The following is a 25042-nucleotide window of genomic DNA, read 5'->3' as shown; positions in this document are numbered from 1 at the left end:
ATTGTATGTTACTGTGTATTACTTGGCCAGAAAAAAGTTGTGTGTATCAACCTTTATAAAATGGAATAGTTGTAATTCCTTAAAGAAACCTTATTTAAAGAAATCTTGTGCTAAACCTCGTGTGTTAAAGTGAAGGGACACTCTGGTTTGTTTTGTGAAATCTAGACTGTCAGGTATCGGGTTTACTGGAAGTGATATACATGTATTTTGGTGCTGTTGTGAGTGCATACTTTTCAGGTGTCCTTTTTTCTCTTGAAATTTTCCATGTAATTACTTGCCAGTTTTAGTGCTGATTAGATTCTAAAGTGGGAGGTAAGATCTAATCAGAACAGTCCTATTTAAGTATTTATCCTCTTTGAACATTATTGTTACTGCTTAAAATGATTGTCAGTCAGCTTTCTTGCAGGCTAAGAAACACAGCAACTGGTAAAGAGTACATATTAGGATGAGTGATTTCTTTCTCTACCTTCTTGCCTTAGTGATCATTGCTACTCTTTGTTTTTGTTTTATCATAGAGCAAGGCAAGTGCTGTTGAAAATATCTGACAAAATACCTGAGGAAAGCATAGGATAAAATTACTCTTATATCATTCTCTACTGACCAAATTAAACTGACCTTTGGCATCCTAAGTATTACCCAAGATATTATAGTATAGTCATTCTTGGAAGTACTTGAACCTGCTAAAAATATTAAATTCTCGATGTTGAGAAAAAGTGATAGAAAAATGTCATACGTTCTGTACCAAGTGTAGTAGAAAGGGGACCGTCTAGTGTTTGTTGAAGTACATGGGTAAAATCTGAAACAAATTTTCGGAAAACAGGTCTAAAATGATTCTTAAATAAACTTTAATGATGAAGACACTTAGAAAATCATGTGCAGATTTAACTTTTGCATGTTGAAATTCAGAAGAGTTTTTACTTTTTAATTGTATTTTTTTATTTGGCCACACTGCATGGCATGGCTTATGGGATCTTAGTTCCTTGACCAGGGGTTCAACCTGTGCCCTCTGCATTGGAAGTGTGGAGTCCTAACTGGATTGCCAGGGAATTTCCAGGAGCTTTTATTTTCAATGAAACTTTTTAAATGGAGCACTACAGGGTCTAAAATTGAGATTTGATAATAGATTAGTTTTAAACAGACAGTGATTAGAAAGTCTTCTGATAAAAATCTAAATAACCAAATCAACTCAGAAAATGACATTTTATAATTAAGAGAGGGTCATGGCCAGACCTGTAGTATGAATTAAGTCATTTCTGTGTATCTGAGGTATAAAAATATTTTAAATAATTAATCAAGGCCTAAAAATCAAGATCAGTCTTTCAGTCATTTCATTTGTGATTTAATTTCATCTCATCTCTTGCTCGTTATTTCCTATTTTGGTTCTATTAGGTTCTTTTTGGAGCTTTAAACTATTTTTTTCCTTTTAGTAAATTATTCCCGTGTTTTCTTCACTTTAGAACATTTGCACCAGTGTGGGATGTATTCAAAACATCTACAGAGAAATTAGCAAATTGTCACTTGGATCTTGTTAGAAAATTACAAGAATTAATAAAGGAAGTTCAGAAGTATGGAGAAGAACAAGTAAAGTCACATAAAAAGGTATCAGTTTTGTTAATCATTGGTTTGGTTGGTCAGATATTGAATACTTTGTAGTTCTGTTATTTTGATGAATCATTTCATACCTAACAGACTAAAGAAGAAGTTGCAGGAACTCTGGAAGCTGTTCAAGCCATTCAGAGCATAACTCAGGCCCTCCAGAAATCCAAGGAAAATTATAACACCAAGTGTGTAGAACAGGAACGTTTGAAAAAGGAAGGAGCTACACAGAGAGAAATAGAAAAGGTAATTGTAATAAAAATAATACCTCTGTGTTTTCAAAGCGTTTTCAAATACAAGACTGCATTTAATCTTTAAACACTCAAGATGATCTCATGTTAAAGATGAAAGTCACTGCGCGTGTTAATGATTTCCCTAAGTGAAACATAAGTAGGTTTGCAAAATATGTTGTGTATGGTAAGTAGTTTAGCAAATACATGAAAAGGGATGATTGCTTTATATCAGTGACATATTTGTAGGCTATTTGTATAAGATAATTGATGAGATAGTCCTTGGTATAAGATTTAATAATAAGGTAAAAAAAATTTTTAAGCTAGACTTTGGTATATTTAGCAAGGCAATAGATACTTGAAGGTAAGCTATAAATATATGTTGTGGGTGATTTATTGCTGACTTTGAGCCCATGTATCTAGCATTGTGGTAAACCACAACGCTTTCCCTGACTCTCATCTTGATTGAAAGTAGATTTTTTTTTTCCCCCTTTCAAAACAGTTTAACCATCCACTTGTTTGATGTGGTATATTATCATTTAGGAATCAGTCATAGAGAGTGATAATTTTGAAAGCTTTGTAGATTATTTGAAATATCCAGTTAAAAAAAATGTAACTATCTTACAATTATAATAATTATAAAATTGTATATACATGAGAAAAAACTAGAAATCTGGAAAAATCAAAACAGTCAATGGAATTTGGGATATTATGTTTCCTTTAGTGTTGTGCAATAAATAAAAATTGGGAGGAGGTAAAAAATGAGGCACAGCAAATTCATGATTTTCAAACACAGCATTTCAGACACAGCAGTTAAGAATAAAATATAAAAAGAGAAAGTAAAGCAAAATAAAAGGCAATGGCACCCCACTCCAGTACTCTTACCTGGAGAATCCCATGGATGGAGGAGCCTGGTGGGCTGCAGTCCATGGGGTTGCGAAGAGTCGGACACGACTGAGCGACTTCCCTTTCACTTTTCACTTTCATGCATTGGAGAGGGAAATGGCAACCCACTCCAGTGTTCTTGCCTGGAGAATCCCAGGGACGGGGGAGCCTGGTGGGCTGCCGTCTGTTGGGTCACACAGAGTCGGACACGACTGGAGTGACTTAGCAGCAGCAGAAAAACAATATTATTCTTCTTAATGAACTAGAAATGGAACAGAAACTCAAAGGCATGTGTCAGGATTGATTATGCAGGCTTGTTGGACACAAAGTCCTAAGTTAGGCAGTGGAGTTTAGCTCTTGTATGGTATAGGGGACTAAATACTGCCCACTTGAGGTGAAGCCACAGGAACCCCACTCACTTGGTGAAGCTATAAATAGCAAAAAAAAAAAAAGACTTGTGCTGCTGAAAGGCTAAAGCATTATTGGAAGCTGGGGCTTAACGGACACAGTTGAGTGGCAATCAGGCCACGGATTTGCCCTGATTATGACTATTTGATCATATCCTCAATATTCTTTCAGGGATGTAATTAAAAGCTGCCTTTGTAAGACTGGTAGTAAATTGGAACCTTGGAGGGCTGGCAGGAGATAACCTGAAACTGCTAGATGGGGACGGGTGAGCATAAATGATTAAATACAACACAGTTCTAGGAGGTGATGTTTACCTTGTATTCTATAGAGTTGTCCACCGATGGAGGGACAGGGAGAAGAGAGGAAAAAAAAGAAACCTCACATTTGAAATGAGCAAACAACCACACTTTTAGAGTACACCTTAAGAAATCTCATATAGCTTTCCCCTGCTATACAACAGTGGATTTTTCACATGAAAACTTACATGAACCAAAATGGCAGAGAAGCAGTTGCCTTAGAACACATCTTGCTAATGAACATATGAAGGAAATTGAGTTAAAGCACAGATGCTTACAGAAGCAGTTCAGATCTGTAGAGACCAATGCTGAGATTCTAAGTGTAGATCCTGGAAAGGAGCTTGGATCACTCTCACTGGTCTCAGGGTGTGTGCTCCCTTCATATTGGCTCCTGCAAAGCAAACACTGAGTACTGCTTTTCTTTTCACCTTTTTTTTTTGTAAAAGTGAAAATCCTCCCTGGATTTTTTTCCAGTTTGTGAAGACAGGTACTAATGTAATTCATTAGTAAAAGCAAAGTGGCATAAGACAAACTTTGGGAAAGCAAGGGATACCTTTGTTAAGAGAGATGGCAACAAATTTAACAACTAGAAGAAGAATTCAGTTCAAATAAAATTTAGATTTATTAAACATGATCAGAAACATTCATATATGTTGAGGATGTTCAGAGTTGCAGATGAACGTAACACTTATATAAAAGAAATTAAGAAAGACAAATGAAACAACTAGTAGATGGGAAAACGGCTAACTAGAAAACTTGGCAATGAAATATATAGTTATTTCAATTTTAAAAAAGCGTTAGAGAAGGTAAACTTTAGAGTTGATATAGTGAAAGACTGAATTTGGGAACTTACCAGTGACATATGCAGAGAGTAAAGGTCACCATGGTCTGCTGTGGATTTTAGAAGAAAAAAATTGGAGAGGATGGTAGACAGGTAATATTTGAAGAGTTAACAGATTAGAATTTTTTAAGAATTAAAGAAATTCAAGAATTAGATCATAAATACATTCTCGGTATTAAGCAGGTTAAATAAAGATAATTCAGACTGAGACACCAGAAAAAAAAAGAGAATGTTAAAAGCTACCAGGCGTATCTTTTCCCTCACATCTCTGAAACTAGAATGCATCTTCACATGGCGGTGTTGTTACAATCACTGGGCAGGAGGCATCTGCCGTGCGGTCTCACGGCTCTGTGAGCTCGGTTGTGTGTCTGGTGGCTTGGCTGGACAGCTGCAGCACTGGTGTTTCAGGTAACAGGCCACGTTAAGACCATGGAGGGAGGAATGGTGCTGATTGTTATTTGAAAACCTTTTGTTGAGACCTGGTAAAATCAAGAAAATGTGAACACCACTGTTTGGAAGAAAATCTGAAGATGGTGGTGCAGCACTTTTAAGATATTCTCTGTCAGTAATATTTTTGGTGACTTTGAAGATGATAATATGTGGGGGGGAAAGCAGACCTTAGCAGCCCCTGACTTGGAAGTAACTGAGAAGTCAGACTCTGAATGTGAAGAAAGATTTAGGAGTATCTCAAACAGTTCATTTTGCTTTCTTTTTTATTTTTATCACACAAGAATAAAAATCTACCTCCAAGTAAGTCTAAAAGAGCTCTTACAATAAGTCTAAAATAAAAATTTTAAGTGGTAAGAAAGCATTATTTCATGGTTTAATTGACAGTGTTTTTCTGTTTGAGTGGTATACAAAATAATGGTGTGTTTTACAATTAATGGTATATTAGACTTCCCTGGTGGCTCAGACAGTAAAGCGTTTGTCTACAATGCGGGAGACCTGGGTTCAATCCCTGGGTTGGGAAGATCCCCTGGAGAAGGGAATGGCAATCCACTCCAGTACTATTGCCTGGAAAATCCCATGGATAGAGGAGCCTGGTAGGCTACAGTCCATGGGGTCGCAAAGAGTCGGACACGACTGAGCGACTTCACTTAGAATTAGTAGTAGTCAAGTATAACATTAAGCATAACTACTGAAAAGAGTATAATTTAAATCTTCTGAATCAGCAAAAAGAAGAGAAAGCAGTGCTTTTTTCTAATTGTTCTGCTCAAGAGGTGATACTGTTGCTTGTGATACTTGAGGTGTTAGTGTGTCTCTGATTCATATGTAGTTAAATCCAAGCTTAAGTAAATATTTTGGCCTGTAATAAGCTCTTTATTACCATGAATGTAGATTTTTTTTTTTAAAACATAGATCTTTGAACTATTTTTTGTGTGTGTGAACTTGAAAACATACTTACTGGATATTATGACATAGTATGCTTCTCATCTTCATTTACAAACCCTTTTATAAAGTGCCATTTAGAAGTTACTCATATTTGTGGACTATGACAAAGTACTTATTTTTTATGTATACATTTTATTCATAAGATGTTACTGGGAAAATTATATAGACCCTTAAACAGAATTATTTCCAGTAGTATATCAATAAATTTATTTATAATGCTAAGGAAATGATAAAATACAGGATTTCTTTCATTATCACTAGGTAATCTATTAGAACCCGTCTTTTAATTATGAGAAGAAATGCAGCTATTGCTTTTAAAGCTTAGTTTCTTCTGACCCAGTTTCCTGTTTACTTATTTATTTTATTTGGCTGCATTGAGTCTTAGTTGTGGCGCACGGGCTCTTCATTGCGTCACGCGGGGATTTCGATTGCAGCGCCTGGGCTCTGTAGCTGCAGCCCCCAGGCTCAGTAGTTGTGCACGGGCCCTAGAGCATCGGACTTGGTTGTTCCCTGGCATGTGGGATCTTTGTTGCCAGACCATGAATGGAAACCACATTCAGTTTTGATACAAGATATGGTTTTAATACACTGCAAGATAAAGTGGTGTCCTGTATTCTTTGTTTATAAAGGCCAGCAAGGATAGCACATCTATGTTTAATATAATATATGCAGTAAGATTTTCAAGACAGTGCAGAGGTACTTTTTTAGGGTCTGGAACTGGATGCATCTCTTGCCATTCCCACCCTCCTGGTAAACCCAACTTTGTGTTTCAAATACTTAATATATTAGTTTCTAATACTTATTTTTAGACTCCTGAACGTAGCTGGAAATAATTGCCTATGGTTCTGATTGTCTGTGTACAAATTCCAGGTTTTGCAGCTTAGCCCTCGGTGGTTCTTTGTAATACTTTTACTCCTGTAATTATTACCAGTTGCATCCTCCATAACCATGGCTTGAAACTTTATTCTGAAGTTTCCAACCACAGCCTTCTCTTCTTCACTCATAGCAAGAAAGTGGAGATCTTTCTTGAAGTGCTATAGCTTCTCTCTTATTTTTTGATCTTCTTTAAACTCTTATTTACTTCAACACCCCCTCCCTTCAGACTTCCTGTATTCAAATTGAGCAGTCTTTTGAGAATAATTAAATTCTTGATAGCCACATGTCTGCCCCAATCTACTGGTTACTTTCCACCAATTTCTAGCCTTTTTTGTATAGGTTATGCTTCTTTTATGAACTCCCTGAGGAAAAGAGTCCTACATAATTTGTCTTCCTGTTCCATAGTGCCTAATATTTAATATATTGTTAATTTTGTGTTGAATAAGTAACTTTGATAAAAATTAAAACTTATAATACAGTAGCAATTAAAAAATAGAAATCTTGAAAAATAGACAATGATGAAAACAAATTATTGACTTTCTGAAGTGTAAAAAAAATTAAGCAACATCAAGGAAAATTGATTTTTTTTTTTTTTTCAACTTTCGTGCTAGCTTTATAGTCACTGATCAGACCTTAAATGGAGTATCTGTTGTGGGAGAAAGGAAGAAGACTCATAGCATATTCTGCTGGTATTGTCACATTCTTGATTGCTGAATTTTTAGTAACATTGTACTGTTATAATGTGATTGTGTGATCTTCCTCTGGGTTATAAATGAAAGTATTTTAACTTTTAAAAGCACATTCCATTGGACAAGAGAATTAGGATTTAATTTCTACATCATTGTATGACCATAACAAAAACACTAATAAGAAAGACTTGAAAAAAGGTGTTAAAGTTAGTTTATGTCATCTTGAACTCAGCATAGGCCTCATCTCTTAAAATGCACTTTTTTTTTTTTTTTTTTTTTTTTTTAAGGAAAGTAAAGTGATTTTGTGTAATTCTAAATGTTTTTGTTTTGTTACAGGCAGCTGTTAAATCTAAGAAAGCTACAGATACTTACAAACTCTATGTGGAAAAGTATGCATTAGCAAAAGCAGATTTTGAACAGAAAATGACAGAAACAGCTCAGGTTGGTACTTTTAAGGCTTTAAATCTAAAATAGGATATTTGTATTTATTGTTTATAAATTACAGTAAGTTATATTAAATATATTTCTGATATAAATAATTTTTTCTGTCATAAGATTTTTTTATATAGAAACTGTTAAAATGCACAGTCTCAATATTTTAATAATGCTGTTTTAAAAATACACCTCTTGTTTTGGAGATTGAAAATTTTGGTCAGTCAGTAGTTATAATATCATAAGGGATTGTTCAGATCAACTAGAAGAGAATGTTTAAAGAGTATTGGAGAAAATGAGGACATTGGTAGATGATGAAGATTATGTATGGGTTTTAAAATTGACTTACGTAGAAAACTGGAAATCACTCAGTGCTGAGGATGTAGTAGTTAATACATAAAGCAATCAAGAATCCCTGCTATCCATTTTAGTAAGGGAAAATAGAAGATTTTAAAAAGTCTGTCTCCCATTAACTTGGGATAAATTATATTCAATTTGATATTCTTAAGGCCTTAATTACAGGGCTAGATTTAAGATGGGTGCCTTTTATGAATCATATCCAAAGCTTCTACCCTCACGTCTTGTCCTCTTGGTTTGTTTTTTCCTTAGCAGCTGTCATCATCTAACACCATGAATTTTACTTACTGTTTCAGACAGGATAGGATGGGTGTGCTGTGGTGACAGAGTCCCCGCAGGTCTCAGGGGATCGCAGTAGCAAGTGCGTGCTGCCTGCCCATGATGAGTCAGCTCTTCACTCGGGCACTGAGACTGGTAGAGAAAGCTCTTTTTAGAGCATTCTTAGTCATCGTGTCTGAGAGGACTAGAAATGTGGTGAAGCACACTAGCTTTGCTGCCCGTATTTTTTATTGTCTGTCTTCCACCATTGAGTAAGTTCTGTGAGACCAGAGACTGACTTGTGTGCTGCTGTCTCCTCTGCATTTAAAATAGTTCCTAGCTCATGGTAGGCACTCTGTAAGTATGAAGAAGGACTTTATGAATCTGCCTTTCTGGATTCTAGGGCGTCATCCTGCTTGGAGTGCTAAATGAGTCATGTCCCAGAAACAAAGGGTTTGCGTGCTCGTGTGTAGGCATAATGCACTCGTCTTACCATGTTGCAGGCACTGCTAGATGCTAGATGTATACAGTATGTATGTAAATAAATTCTCTGTGCTTTATGTGGAGTATACAGTATAGAGGCGGGAGACAGACATTAAATATATGCTTAATTATAAAGTTACAGATTATCATAAATGTTACAAAGGAAAAGAACAGGCTTCCATGAGATCATGAGATAGAATTATAGAGATGACCTAATTTGGACTAGAGACTTCCCGGGTAGCTCAGCTGGTATAGAAAATACCTGCAATGCAGGAGACCCTGGTTTGATTCCTCGGTCAGGAAGATCCGCTGGAGAAGGGATAGACTTCCTGTTCCAGTATTCTGGCCTGGAGAATTTCATGGACTGTATAGCCTGTGAGGTCAAAAGAGTCGGACATGACTGAGTGGCCTTCACTTAATTTGGATTAGGGAGTTAGGAAAGGCCTTTTTGGAGAACTAACATTTAAAATTGAGCCTTGAAGAATCGGTACAAGACAGTCTAGGGTATGCGTGTTCCAGGCATTGGGGACCATGGCTATGAAGGCCTAGGTGTATAAAAGAACTCCACATTCTAGAAAGTAAAAATGCTTACTAAAACAGGAGAGATGGTGGTTAGAAATGAGATTAAAGAAATAGTCAAGGACCAGGCTCTAGTGAGGGCTTAGGTTTTCTTCTAAGAGCGGTTGGAAGGCACTGAAGAGCTGTATGCAGGGATACAACATGATATGATCTGCATTTTTAAAGCTAATTTTGACAGTTTCACGAAGAATGGATTATAGTGAGGCCAAAGGAGAATCATGAGTCCAATTTGGAAGGTAGTATTGTAGTCCAGTTAGAAGGATAAGAGTCAGTGTGGTGGCGTTGGAGAATGAGAGAAGTGAATACATTTGGATGTGGCAGGGTTAGGGTGGATGGGAGAATTCTGAAGGAGTTCCAGGTCTCTTCCAGGTTTGACAGAGATAAATAGCAAAGTCTAGATGAAGAGCTGTTAGTTTGAGGGGTCAGAAGGGGATCTCCTGCATTGTAGGCTGATTCTTTATCCACTGAACCATTGGGGATTAATCCCTATATACTTAAGTGGAGAAAGCAAATGGCTGTTTTGGAGGCTCTAAGTAATCTGGACTGGACATAATGTTCACAGTCCCTTATTGATAATTCTGAATTCTCTGAAACCTCCCCCCCCTTTTTTTTTCTAGAATTCATTTGGCAGCAGAACTTGATTTGATCTGATGTGAGGCTATATATAGTCTCTTTATCCTACTTAGGCTGAATATAAATGCTTTCCTTTAGTGTTTGATAAACATGCCACTGCAGATCCTACTGGTAGTATAATGACATATATGATAACACGTTAACCTTTATTTAAAAAAAATCCAAAATATTTAAATTCCCAAACACTTGATCCCGAAAATTCTGAATAAAGAATTGGGCCTTTATAATATAGGGGCTTGGCAGTATACAAAACCATAATGACATCATCTTTGGATAGAGAGTGGGAATTAAGGCCAAACTCTGAGAGGTTCATCATTGTCAGTTTGGAAGAGGAAGAGATGCTGAAACCCAAGTAGGAGAAGCCAGAGAAGGAAGAAAACTGGAAAGGGTCATGTCCTGGCAGCTCAGAAGTGATAATGTTTCAGGAAGGTTTTAGTTGTGCTAAATGAGGCTCCCACTCCAGTGAGATAGAAGGTTACCATTTCTGTAGCAACTGTGGTGGTTGTGCGCTCCAGCAAGTTCTCCTTTATCTTTCAAATCATTAGGAACACTCATTTATAAGGCAGTTATTGATTTATTTTCTATCAGAATGATTAGTTTCTATCAGTGAAAATCTTGCCTTCAGTTATTTAATTTGAAAAAAGAGAAGTTAGAATTTGTTCAAGTCAGTGTTTTCGTTTGTATGTGTTACCTTATATAGAATTTCAGCACTTATTTTTCCCTTCCCTCTTTCTGCTTCCTCATTACATTTTTTTTTTCAGATTGGCATTTTAATTGTTTATCTTGCCAATCCCAAGATGGAATAATTAATTTGTTTGAGCAGATGTTTAGCCACGCTGCTTTTAAATAAAGGTGATGGTATGCGGTGCTAATACGTGTATGTTTTCTCTCGTTTTCACTCTTTCTCTCTCTCTCTCTCTAGCATGTACACACAACCATAGAACAGGTTAACTTTTGTTTCTTAATAGGTAGTAGACTTTATTTTGGGTTACTTAGAAGGGGAAAGAATTCTTTTGCTTCTTTGGTTTTTGTTCCAGGCCAAGCAGGTTGACCTAATCCTAATGGGAAAGGGGTCTGTCAGTCTAGCAGTAATGAGATTTTGGTGGCAGGACCACACCAGAGTGAGAAGAAATTGAGTCCTTGGGTGAAAGAACTTAGACTTTACTTGGAGTACTTGTGATGTAAATTTTTTCACTTGAGAATGTGTGCTCAGTCACTCGGTCATGTCTGACTCCTTTGCAACCCCTTGGACTGTAGTCAGCCAGGTTTCTCTGTCCGTGGGATTTTCCAGGCAAGAATACTGGGATGGGTTGCCATTTCCTCCTCCAGGGGATCTTCCCCATCCAGGGATGCATCTTCTGTGGCTCCTACACTGACAAGTGGAATTTTTTTTTTTTTTTGACCACTGAGCCACCTGGGAAACCCTGAGTTAAGAATAAGCATGACTAAAATTGTGACTATGCTTATGCTTTTCACCACTATCAGTTTAACTTGAAACAGTAGGGAGATTTTGTTTACTTTGAACAGTAACATGGCTAGTACAAAGAATTTGAGATTTGTTTCATTAACACCCTCAGATTAAGTTTAGTATTAGAGTCTTTTATATCTGTCTATCTATCTATCTATCTGTGGTGGTGGTGTTCAGTTGCTAAGTCATATCTGACCCTTTGTGACTCCATGGACCCCATGCAGCACGCCAGGCTTCCCTGTCCTTTACTGTCTCCTGGGGTTTGCTCAAATTCATGTCCATTGAGTCGGTGATGCCATCCAACCATCTCATCATTTATTGTCCCCTTCTCCTGCTGCCTTCAATATTCTCAGCATCAGGGTCTTTTCCAGCGAGTTGGCTCTTCACATCAGCATCAGCCAAAATATTGGAGCTTCAGCTTCAGCATCAGTCCTTCCAGTGAATGTTCAGGGTTGATTTCCTTTAGGATTGACTGGTTTGATCTCCTTGCTGTCCAAGGGACTCTCTAGTCTTCTCCAACACCACAGTTCAAAAGCATCAATTCTTTAGCGCTCAGCCTTCTTTATGATCCAACTCTCACATACATACATGACTACTGGAGAAACCATAGCTTTGACTATACAGACTTTTGTTGGCAAAGTAATGTCTCTGCTTTTTAATATGCTCTCTAGGAGAAGGCAATGGCAACCCATTCCAGTACTCTGCTTTTCTTCCAAGGAGCAAGCGTTGTTAAATTTCATGGCTGCAGTCGCCATCCACTGTGATTTTGGAGCCCAAGAAAAGAAAATCTGTCACTGTTTCCACTTTTTCCTCATGTATTTGCCATGAAGTGATGGGACTGGATGCCATGATCCTAGGTTTTTGAATGTTGAGTTCAAAGCCAGCTTTTTAACTCTCCTCTTTCTCCCTCATCAAGGGCTCTTTAGTTCTTCACTTTCTGCCATTAGAGTGCTATCATCCATCTGCATATCTGAGGTTTTTGATGTTTCTCCTGGCAGTCTTGATTCCAGCTTGTGATTCGTCCAGCCCAGTATTTCACATGATGTACTCAGGCAGGGTGACAATATATAGCCTTGTCATACTCCTTTCCCAATTTTGAACCCAGTTTTTGTTCGTCTGTAGTGGCTGACAAAATTTTACTTTTTAAAAAAGCTAAAAAAAAAAAAAAATAATAAAATAAATAAATAAAAAAGCTAATGTAACAATAATATGAGCCCAGTGAATTTGAATGCAAGGAAGAAAAATCTGTTCAAGAAAGTTTATTCATTTATATTCAAACACTTGATACTATATTCCTTTGCCAAATAACTGAATTTATTTAATAGTCACTAATATTGGGGAATTGTGATATTTAGCAATACCTTCCCACCAGAAATAAAGCATAATTTCAAAATTGCAGCTAAATCATGCTTTTAGGTTCTGTTTGTCTTCACGCTTCAAGATACTTCTCACTTATTAAGGATCTGACTTAGGTTTGGTGTTTCAAAAGAGAAAGAAGGTGCATAGTTTTCTTGGTATTAGGAATCATCCATATGAAATTAGTGGCCATTTGACCAGTCTTTTCCTGGATTTGAGACTACCTTTCTGTGAGAAAATATCTTGTTCATCAAATTGCCAAATGTTAAGCTAAGAGTGAATTCTTATAATAGAAACATAAAGTAGAATCATGTTCTGGCTGACTGTTCCTCAGTTCTTAAGAATAATTCAGGATCTTGCAGTTTTGGTATTCTTATTGGACTTGGTCGGAATTAGCCAAAATAAGTTCTGTATTTTAACTCTGTCATTCCTCACGAATAAAATTGGTAAGTTTTTGGACTGTTGTTACATTACTGCCAAAACTGTAATTTCACCATTATTGATTTTTTTTTTGAAGTTCATACCCTTTATACAAATACGGATATGATTATTTGGCTTATAGATTTCTGATGCATGCTGAAGGAAACTGAACATTTAATATGGGGTGAGGGAATTTAATTTGATAAACTAGGGAAAAATAGCAAAAATCTAGGCCTGCTCCTTAGACCTGATATGATTTGCCAAGAAAGAGGGTAGTCAGTTTTGGCAGTGGAAATGACAGATGTATTTTTTCTTTTTTTATTTGAAAATGACTAGTTCAGCATTTCCGAAATCCTGTTTTGAAGAATATTATTGTTCGGTGAGATATTAATAGATATTCAGGGAGGAAAAGAAGGGTTGTATGGTTAAATTTGGAAGACACAGGGTTAAGCAGAGTAAAATAAGCTTTGTTACTGTAGTATTTCTCAGTTACTTCAGTTTCTAATATATTTCTTGTGAAGCGAAGTATAGCACTGGTTTTCTTCCCGGGAAGTAAAGGCCACAGTAACGTGGAATTTTTTCCCAGCAATATTCTTACCTCTTGCTAGCCCATTTCCTGAATAGTGCTGGGGGATCTGTGTGTTTTATAATTTGAAAACATTCCCCAGGTCATCTGAATCATCCCTGCCTTCAGTTGAGAACTGCTGAGATAGAGTATACACACACGTTTTCACAGATTTCTTAAACCATAGACTACCTCTTTTGGAGAGTACATATTAACATTTTAAGAATCAGACATTTTGAAAGTCCCTGGGCTAGATTGTAAAGTCTTAAGAAGTAAACTGTAGTTTTAGCTCTGCCAGCTCGTTGTTTTTCAGTTTTTTTAAATACTTCTTTGGTTTTTTGACACTATTCTCTTCTGGGTCTCCTCCTAATTTTCTGACCCTGATTATAGATTTTAATTTGTGGTATCTTCTAATACTGAAAAAATTCATATTTGCCTGTGAAATGGCACAACAAAAAGTTAACTTTTTCTGATGTTATATTTCAGTATGTTAACTAGACTCATTTGTCTAGAAGCATAGTTCAGTTCAGTCGCTGAGTTGTGTCCAACTCTTTGCGACCCCATGGACTGCAGCACGCCAGGCCTCCCTGTCCAACACAAACTCCTGGAGCTTACTCAAGCTCATGTCCATTGAGTCATCCAACCATCTCATCCTCTGTCGTCCCTTTCTCCTCCTGCCTTCAATCATTCCCAGTATCAGGGCCTTTTCAAATGAGTCAGTTCTTCGCAACAGGTGGCCAAAGTATTGGACACCAACTTCAACATCAGTCCTTCTGATGAATATTTAGGACTGATTACCTTTAGGATGGACTGGTTGGATCCTTGCAGTCCAAGGGACTCTCAAGAGTCTTCTCCAACACCATAGTTCAAAAGCATCAATTCTTTGGCGCTCAGCTTTACTGTCCAACTCTCACATCCATTTATGACTATTGGAAAAACCAAAGCTTTGACTAGATGGACTTCATTGGCAAAGCAACGTCTCTGCTTTTTAAAGCATTGTTAAATTTTATATAATAATGGTAACTTGTTAAATTTGGTTAGCTGTATTAAGATGACTTCGAAAAATTTGTTTTAATTTCAGAATATATCTGTGTGTGTGTAATTTTTTTTTTTTTATGTATTTGCTCCCCAGAAATTTCAGGATATTGAACAAACTCATCTCATTCACATAAAAGAAATTATAGGATCCTTGTCAAATGCTATTAAGGAAATTCATCTGCAAATAGGCCAGGTAAGTTTTCACTTTTAGTAAACTGATTCATGAGAGTTTCATGTTCTCTATGACTTTAAAAATCCAAACTCATTACGTGGTACTGAATTATTTCAGATGAAGACTATATAAAGACTATATATTCACATGTATTAAATATGAAATAACCTGGAGTTTGTAATCCTATCAAGGATGATAATTTAATTTTTAAAATTAACTTTGCTCAGTCTCTTTACATTAAAAGTCTGCTGTTAACAATTTTTGAATATTTCTTTTTTAAAGTTTTATTTTAAGATTTAGAATAGCAACTTTAGTAAGTTATAGAATTTATACTTAGAAATTTTCCAAAAATATAAAAGTGGTTTAATGATGATATTTAGGGTGCATTGAAATATAACAGAAAGATGAAGTCTGTTAAACTTTGTTACTAAAATTCTAATACTATTTTCATTGCTTTATGAGTTTTATTTCTTATAAGACTGATGTCTCTAAAACACTCAGATATAAACATGTCACTGCACTGACTTCTATTTTAATTGTTTTGTGGAAATTTTGTCTGAAATACAGTAAGAATATTTATGGAAAATGAAAAAAACTTATCTTTATTTCATTTTAACAGGTCCATGAAGAATTTATAAATAACATGGCCAATACTACAGTTGAAAGCTTGATACAAAAATTTGCTGAGTCAAAAGGCACTGGGAAGGAAAGACCTGGTAAGATGACAGACTCTGCAAGGACGCATATTCATATTTCCCATTCAGTAACAAGTGTGTTTGCCTTTAAATTCCAAAATTGCAAAATGGAGCTTGGGAGATACCTAAAAATCTGTGTGAAACCTCAGATGTCATTTACTTTGTGTCAGATGGTACATTAGGTTTTTGTTTTGACCTTCAGTATTAATAATTCAGTACTACCTAAAATGGCTATCATGGGCTTCCCTGGTGGCTCACACAGTACAGAATCTGTCTGCAATGCAACAGACATGGGTTTGATCCCTGGGTCAGGAAGATGCCCTGGAGAAGGGAATGGCAACCCACTGCAGTATTCTTGCCTGGAGAATTCCATGGACAGAGGAGTCTGGCAGGCTGTAGTCCATGGGGTCGCAAAGAGTCAGACATGATTGAGCAACTAACACTTACTTACTAAAGTGGTTATCATACTTTACTAAATGAATATATTAAAGTTTATATTTTCATAAGTGTAGTTAGCAACAGAAGGCCATTTTATAAGACAAAGAGTGGAAGAGAATATTGAGCCCTCAGAGCATTGAAGACAGTGGAGAACCTTTCTTAAAATTTAGTAAGAATTTAAATTTTCTTTCCTCATTCATGTATGTATTCAATGTTTTTATCGAGTGCTCACAGGATTCTAGGTACTGTTCTAGACCCTGGGGACATACCAGTGAGTATAGGAATCCTCTTTCCTATTTTATGAAGAGATGACTATAGGTTTCCTTAATCTCACATTTAATATACATTTTATATCAGATATCATAAGCAGCATTCTCTTACCTACTCAGCATACTTACAGTCTTCTATTTAATAGATTTCTTGAATCTATTTATTATACTTACAGTCTTCTAGATTTTTAAAATCATTTATTCCATATTCTTTCAAGATACTTGTTTTCACTCCACAGGTAAAAAGTATTCAGTTCTCAGTGGACTGAAGTTAAAATCTAGTTTAGAATTCAGGAAAATGAATAAGTGATTTGAGAAGTCTGAGCCATTTTTCTTTAGTTCACAATACTAACTTTAAAACCTAAATCATCTTCACTTCCTTTTTCCCACATTTCATTAAGTTTTACATTGTATTGATTCAGTTTCTTCAGTATTTTTCCCTTCAGGCTTTCCTCCTCATATCATTGAATGTAGCAGGAGGTTTCTAAATACAGGCACAGTAAAGATTTCTCTAGTCTATCTTACATTGTATAGCATATTAATGCTTTGGCTGTATAATTATGAACTTAATAACTGCCTTACTCATAAATCGCTGTCTTTTCATTATCAGTTCAGTCCCTCAGTCGTGTCCGTCTCTCTGCGACCCCATGGACTGCAGTACACCAGGCCTCCCTGTCTATCACCAACTCCTGGAGTTTACCCAAACTCATGTCCGTTGAGTCGGTGATGCCATCCAACCATCTCATCCTCTGTCATCCCCTTCTCCCCTTCTCCATCTTCAGTCTTTCCCAGCATCAGGGTCTTTTCCAATGAGTCAGTTCTCCGTATCAGGTGCCCAAAGTATTGGAGTTTCAGCTTCAGCATCAGTCCTTCCAATGAACACTCAGGACTGATCTTCTTTAGGATGGACTGGTTGGATCTCCTTGCAGTCCAAGGGACTCTCAAGAGTCTTCTCCCAACACCACAGTCCAAAAGCATCAATTCTTCGGTGCTCAGCTTTCTTTACTGTCCAACTCTCACATCCATTCATGACTACTGGAAAAACCATAGCCTTGACTAGACGGACCTTTGTTAGCAAATTAATGTCTGCTTTTTAATATGCTGTCTAGGTTTATCATAACTTTCCTTCCAAGGAGTAAGCGTCTTTTAATTTCATGGCTGCAGTCACCATCTGCAGTGATTTTGGAGCCCCCCCCCCCAAAAAAAAAGTCTGCCACTGTTTCCCCATGTATTTGCCATGAAGTGATGGGACAAGATGCCATGATCTTAGTTTTCTGAATGTTGAGTTTTAAGCCAACTTTTTCACTCTCTTCTTTCACTTTCATGAAGAGGCTTTTTAGTTCTTCTTCACTTTCTGCCATAAGGGTGGTGTCATCTGCATATATGGGGTTATTGGTATTTTTCCTGGCAATCTTGATTCCAGCTTGTGCTTCATCCAGCCTAGCTTTTCTCATGATGCACTCTGCATTTCTTCTTTATAGACAGAATGAACTTTAGATTCTGGACTTAGATTCAAAGCCTTTCAGGATCTGCCCTTGCCCAGTCTTTAGTGTTACTTTCCATTACTTCTTTTCTGTCATCCTCCACTGCAGCCAACCTGAACTGCTTGCTGTTTCCTATTCATACTCCCTTTGTGCCCTTGGTACCTTAGTTATGTTCATGTGTACTCTAGAAAATGCTATATCCCCTCATTTGCCTGTACCATCGTTGTTGTCTAACTTAGATTTTAGTAATTGTGCTTTTGTGAAGAAAGGTTCTGTATTTGATTCATCTGTTTATCTTCATTATGTGTAAATAGTACTTTTTTGCTCAGTGAATGAACAGATGGACATATATGGTAAGGTTAGGATGTTAAAGAGGTTGGAATGGTTGAAGATACTGGAATGGAATGCTGTTAAAAAAGTCTTGGTAAAGAAATAGTAAATAGTTATGGCTAAAAGTTTAGTGAGTACTTATTTGTACCAGGTACTGTGTCAACTGCTTTGCAGGCAAAGCTTGATCTTCAGGAACTCTTTGAAATAGGTGCTTTTATTCCCATTTTACAGATGATGGAAATATTGAGACGTTAAGTTATTTGCCCAAACTAAGTACATGGCAGAATACTGGGATTAAATTTCAGAATCCTTGACCTCAAGGCCCATGCTTTGGAGGAATGAGAATTGAACTGCTTAAGTTTACATATGTAGAAAGAATGAGAATGCTGAGATATGTAACTATAGAGAAGTGTGAAACCCTAAAATTTATTGTAAAGATTGGATGGTTGGATGGCATCACCAACTGGATGGACATGAGTTTGAGTAAACTCCGGGAGTTGGTGATGGAGAGGCAGGCCTGGCGTGCTGCAGTCCATGGGGTCGCAAAGAGTCGGACACGACTGAGTGACTGAACTGAACTGAAGATGAGTTATGAGAGGTAAAAACAAAGAATTTTTATATAGATCATTTAGAAATATTGATAGAATAAAAGCAAATGTGTATTGGCTGAATGAAAATGCCTTAGAACTGAGTGAGGCTGGTAGATTGCATCATTATCAGTATCCTTTTTGTGACACTATTTTGTAGTTTTGCAAAATGTTATTTCAGGAAACTGGGCCAAGTGTACAGGGAATCTTGTTGTATTTCTTTCCTTTTTCCTTTTTTATGCTGCTGCAGAGTCACTTCAGTTGTATCCGACTCTGTGCGACCCCATAGACAGAAGCCCATCAGGCTGCGCCGTCCCTGGGATTCTCCAGGCAAGAACACTGGAGTGGGGTGCCATTTCCTTCTCCAATGCATGAAAGTGAAAAGTGAAAGTGAAGTCGCTCGGTCATTCCTTTTTTATAAAACTGTGTAAATCTACAGTTACCTCATTAAGTTCAGTTACTTTCTTATCTGTGGTATAGCACAGTACTTAACCCTGTAGTTTGTGATCTCGACTTTACTACTAGTGAGATGTAAGCCTCAAAGTCTTCATCTATAAAGTGAGGATAATAATAGTACCTACCTCATGGGGTTTTGTGAGGTTCACCGGAGATAATGTAACATTTATTGAGTACTTAGTGTTATTTTCCCCAAATTAATACATACTCGATTAATAGATAGGTACTATGGGATATTGCTTATTTATAAATTTAAATGTATTTCCCTCAAGATATACAAAGACATGTAGCAAATTTCTGTGACTAACTGGTAAGAGGGAGGCCAAGATTGGTGATGACATGGACTTTCCTAGAATTACTTAACCCAGAATTAGGTGACAGTTTTAGGATGACTGTTGACATCATGTATATAGGTGACTGATTTTCAAGATAAATGATCCTAGAACTAATTTAGGGGAAAGAAAAGGCGTGATTGGGGGTGGAATGGAAAGGTTGAATACTACTTCTCTAGTTGACTTGCTGTGGGCGACAAGGTACAGCTCTTTCATACATATTTGCACTATCTGTGGGCACTAGAGGGAGCTCATTTCAGTAATGGAAATTTTGTATGTCTCAGAAAATAAGGCATGTGATTGTAAGAAATTACTGGATTTAAAGAATTTTGTTTTGTAAGAAATACACTTCCTTCAATTGTGTATACTAGGGCTTCCCTGGGAGCTCAGCGGTAAAGAATCTGCCTGCTGCGCAGGAGATGAGGGTTTGATTCCTGGGTCGGGAGGATCCCCTCAAGTAGAAAATGGCAACCCACTGCAGTATTCTTGCTTGGGAAATCCCATGGACAGAGGAGCTTGGCAAACTGTGGTCCAGGGGGTTGCAGAGTCAAAACACACACACACACACATACACACACACACACACTGTATCTCTCTCTCTCTCTCTCTCTCACACACACACACACACACACACACACAGACGCACACTGCTGGTAACGTTTTTTTCTCTTTTGTAAGGGCTCCCTCTGGTGGATGAGTTCTTCTGTAAACTGGTTTTAGTCCGATGGGACACAATTTTAAAAGAAAGCAAGAGGCCAACTTCTTTAGAAACTTTGCATAAACTGAAAGTTAACCTATTTGTCTTACACTGAAAAATGAGTATTTTTTTCTGTACTCAGTTATCTGTTGAAAGATGTAACCTCTAGCTCTATGTCTCCAATTTTCCTGTGTAAATCACACTTTGAGAGCATTAAATTTTCTCACTATTCATTGAGACTATTTTATATATAACATAAATATACATATATAATAATGTATATTTAGTAAATATATATTCCATTCAGTTCAGTCACTCAGTCGTGTCCAACTCTTTGCTACCCCATGGACTGCAGCACACCAGGCCTCCCTGTCCATCACCAACTCCCGGAGTTTACTCAAATTCATGTCCATTGAATCAGTGATGTCATCCAACCATCTCATCCTCTGTCGTCCCCTTCTCTTCCCACCTTCAGTCTTTCCTAGCCTCAGGTTCTTTTCCAGTGAGCCAGTTCTTCACATCAGGTGGCCAGAGTATTGGAGTTTCAGCTTCAACATCAGTCCTCCTAATGAATGTTCAGGACTGATTTCCTTTAGGATGAAAGGAAAGGAGAAAAGGAAAGATATACCCATTTAAATGCAGAATTCCAAAAAATAGCAAGGAGAGAAAAGAATGCCTTCCTCCGGGATCAGTGCAAAGAAACAGAGGAAAACAATAGAATGGGAAAGACTAGAGATCTCTTCAAGAAAATTGGAGATACCAAGGGAACATTTCATGCAAAGATGGGCTCAATAAAGGGTAGAAATGGTATGGACCTAATAGAAGCAGAAGATATTAAGAAGAGGTGGCAAGAATACACAAAAGAACTATTCAAAAAAGATCTTCACGACCCAGATAATCACAGTGGCGTGATCACTCACCTAGAGCCTGACATCCTGGAATGTGAAGTCAAGTGGGCCTTAGAAAGCATCACTACGAACAAAGCTAGTGAAGGTGATGGAATTCCAGTTGAGCTATTCCAAATCCTGAAAGATGATGCTGTGAAAGTGCTGCACTCAATATGCCAGCAAATTTGGAAAACTCAGCAGTGGCCACAGGACTGGAAAAGGTCAGTTTTCCTTCCAATCCCAAAGAAAGGCAATGCCAAAGAATGCTCAAACTACTGCACAATTGCACTCATCTCACACGCTAGTAAAGTAATGCTCAAAATTCTCCAAGCCAGGCTTCAGCAATATGTGAACCGTGAACTTCCTGATGTTCAAGCTGGTTTTAGAAAAGGCAGAGGAACCAGATATCAAATTGCCAACATTGGTTGGATTATCGAAAAAGCAAGAGAGTTTCAGAAAAACATCTATTTCTGCTTTATTGACTATGCCAAAGCCTTTGATTGTGTGGATCACAACATACATATATATTAAGATTAAATATAAATATACATATATAAAAATAAATATATTTTATAATATGTAGTATCATTTTTGTCGATACTTTTTTATTGAGTTATAATTGACAAATACCATTGTATTAGCTTTAAGGTATGCAACATAATGATAAATGTATATATTGCAAATGATTGCCAAAGTAAGTTGAGTTAACATCTATTCCCACGCATAGTTAAATTGTTTTTCTTGTGATAAGAACTTTTAAGGACTACAGTTGGCCCTCTCTGTCTGAGGATTCCACATCCATGGACACGGAGGGCTGACTGCGTTAGGCCATATAAGGGACTTGAGCATCTTCAGAATTTGGTATCTGCAGGGATCCTAGAACCAGTCGCCTTCAGATACTGAGGGATGACTGTACTCTCTCAGCGGCTTTCAAATACATAATATGTTGTGCATTATGTCTGTAGGCTTATTTTGTCCTATAACTGGAAGTTTGTATGTTTTGACCACTTTTACCCATTTTACCCAGTGGGTTTCCCCCTCACCAAATCTGTATCTGTCAGTTCAGTTTTATTTTTTAGGTTCCACATGTAAGTGAGATCATAGAGTATTTGTCTTTCTCTGACTTATTTAACTTAGCATAATGCCCTCAGGTTCCATCTGTGTTGTCACAGAGACAGGATTTTCTTCTTTTTATGGCTGACTATTTTGTGTGTGTAGATATATGTGTGTGTGTGTGTGTGTGTGTGTGTGTAGATATATATATTTTTTTTTTCTTGATCCATTCATCTGTCAGTAGAGACTTAGGTTTGTTTCCATGTCTTTGCTCTTATAAATAGTGCCACACTGAACATGGGGCTTCCCTGGTAGCTCAGATGGTAAAGAAACCGCCTGCAACGTGGAAGACCTGGGTTGGAAAGATCCCCCAGAAAAGGGCATGGCAATCCGCTCCAGTACTCTTGCCTGGAGAATCCCCATGAACAGAGGAGCCTGGTGGGCTACAGTCCATGGGGTCGCAAAGAGTCGGACACAACCGAGTGACTAAGCACATACATACACTGAACATGAGAGTGCAGCCTTTTTTTTTTCCGGTAGTGATTTAATTGTCTTCTGATAAATATGGAGAAGTGGAATTGCTAGATCATATAGTAAGTAGTTCTATTTTTAATTTTTTGAGGAACTTCCATACTGTTTTTGTCATTACTTTTTAAATGTTGTACTGCCTGGCTTTTCCGGAATTTGAGTTACTCTAAGCAGATGCTTTGGATGTCAAAGCACTGTGTCTGAAAGAATCGTGAATAAACAGGTGTTTTCTAATTGTAAATGGCTTACTATGTTCTAATGACATTGTCCTAGTATTTCTACTCATCCTCATATATTTTAGTTGCAGCTAAAATTAAGATTAAAATCTGTATTTTTAAAATTTCCTGTTTTACAGTCATTCTGCTAATTTCACTCTGTGCTATTTATAATTCATAAAATCTAAGCAAGTTTCCATTTATAAGAAACAAAAGGATAGATAACTTAAATAAAAAGTTGGTAAACCGGTGTCTAATATGTTTAAATAAAAGATTTTGTTGCAAAGCTTATCTATATATTCATTATATAATAATATAGGTTTATGGCTTCCATCTGAGGACATCCAGAGAGAAGGAAATGGCAACCCACTCCAGTATTCTTGCCTGGAGAATCCCAGGGACAGAGGAGCCTGGTGGGCTGCCCTCTATGGGGTCACACAGAGCTGGACACGACTGAAGCAACTTAGCAGCAGCAGCAGAGACTATATATTGTGTTTACAGTTACAAATAGAAAAACCCCCAGAAAGGTAGACATAAAATAAAACCAGCCACCAAGAAAAAAGGAAAAATGAGATTCTTGTAGTCAGATCACCTAAATGTGTAATTGATTAGTTTAGATATTTAGAATTTTTCAGCTTCTAATTTTAGGTATATTATTTTAAATATAGGGTATAGATAATAGAATATTATTTTAAATATAGTTGGAAAAAAATCTAGTGATCATCTTTCTAGGCTCCTCAATGATTTGGAGTAATGCCAAACCTATAAATTGAACCTTCTTCCACAAAGTTTTTTTTTTTTTTTTTTTAATTTGGAGAAGCATTGAAACCCTTTTGTAGAAAGCAAAATTAAAATTAGCTGATAAAACCAGAGACCCACAAACCACACCAGATTTGCTGTGATTACTTCATTTTTCTAATTGATAGTAAATGGGAATGATCAGAGAAAGAGAAAAGAATGGATGATGATTAGTGAAGAGGATAATAAGATTTGCACAAATCAGAGAGTGAAAGAGGAGAACTTCCAGAAAAGCTTTGCTTTGTGCAGGAGTACACCTCTACCTCTGGATAGGGCAATGGCAGCCCACTCCAGTACTCTCGCCTGGAAAATCCCATGGACGGAGGAGCCTGGTAGGCTATGGTGCCCTACCTACCTAGGACAGAGGCAGAGGAGTCTGCCCTGTGGGATGCGTGTGCCTCCTGATAATGATTATCTCCTGAGCCAGATTTAGCTTTGCCTCTTATTTTGAGGCCCACAAAGAATGAATGTGGGGTGGGGAGAACATGTATTTTGTGATACATAAAATTATAAAATTCAGGTGTTGGTGTCCATGAAAGTTTTTTGAAACCAGTCACACTTGTCTGCTGTGACCCATGTCTTGTCTGCTCTCACACTATGGTAGCCAAGGTCACTAGTTGTGACAGACTTTATGACCCACAATGTCTAAAACACTTATTATCTTGACTTTTTATAGAAAATCTTTGCCCAGCTTTGGAGAATGTACTTTTTTATGTAGATAGTAGCAAGCTTGATAATACATTAGAATTGTGTTACTTATAACAATACTATTTTTTTTTTTTCTAAAAGTTGATTCTGCTGTTCTTGGATTCAGAAATCATTTAATCTCATACCTTGCACCAACTACATCTGTGGTCATATCACAGCACAGTAACTGATCATCATCATAATAATCCTGAATTGTGATTAAAGATTAAAAAGATTAAACTGTTTTGAGCAGACTTTAAGGAAAACTTAGTTCTTTAATTTGAAGTAACCATTAAAAATATTCACTGTATGTGCGTGCTCAGTTGCGCCCAGCTCTTCGTGACCCCATGGACTGTAGCCTGCCAGGCTCTTCTGTCCATGGAATTCTTCAGACAAGAATACTGGAATGGGTAACCATTCCTTTTCCAGTTGATCTTCCCAACCCAGGGATTGAACCCAGGTCTCCTGCATTGCAGGGAGGTTCTTTACTGTCTGAGCCACCAGGGAGGCCTATTCAATGTATAAACACTGATCCAAAAAAAGTAAAAAAAGAAAAACAAAACTAAAGGAAGCTCGTTACAGTTTTTACATGTGCATCAGAATAAAGACAGG

At 37.1% G+C, this 25042-nt stretch overlaps 1 protein-coding gene across 1 annotated transcript in view; it reads left to right on the top strand.

Annotated features, from left to right (window-relative positions):
• FCHO2 (FCH and mu domain containing endocytic adaptor 2) overlaps positions 1-25042 on the top strand; it is a 123745-nt gene that overhangs the window by 34772 nt on the left and 63931 nt on the right. Inside the window, exons 4-8 of the mRNA XM_055555213.1 lie at positions 1458-1599; positions 1690-1842; positions 7550-7654; positions 14897-14995; positions 15594-15690. Coding sequence (XP_055411188.1) covers positions 1458-1599; positions 1690-1842; positions 7550-7654; positions 14897-14995; positions 15594-15690 — 596 coding nt within the window. The remainder of the gene's footprint in view (positions 1-1457; positions 1600-1689; positions 1843-7549; positions 7655-14896; positions 14996-15593; positions 15691-25042) is intronic.

The sequence above is a fragment of the Bubalus kerabau genome, chromosome 18 (genome assembly GCF_029407905.1).
Source record: "Bubalus kerabau isolate K-KA32 ecotype Philippines breed swamp buffalo chromosome 18, PCC_UOA_SB_1v2, whole genome shotgun sequence".
NCBI lineage: Eukaryota > Metazoa > Chordata > Mammalia > Artiodactyla > Bovidae > Bubalus > Bubalus kerabau.
Note: the sequence above shows the minus strand (reverse complement) of the source record. Positions and strands in the feature narration are given on the sequence as shown.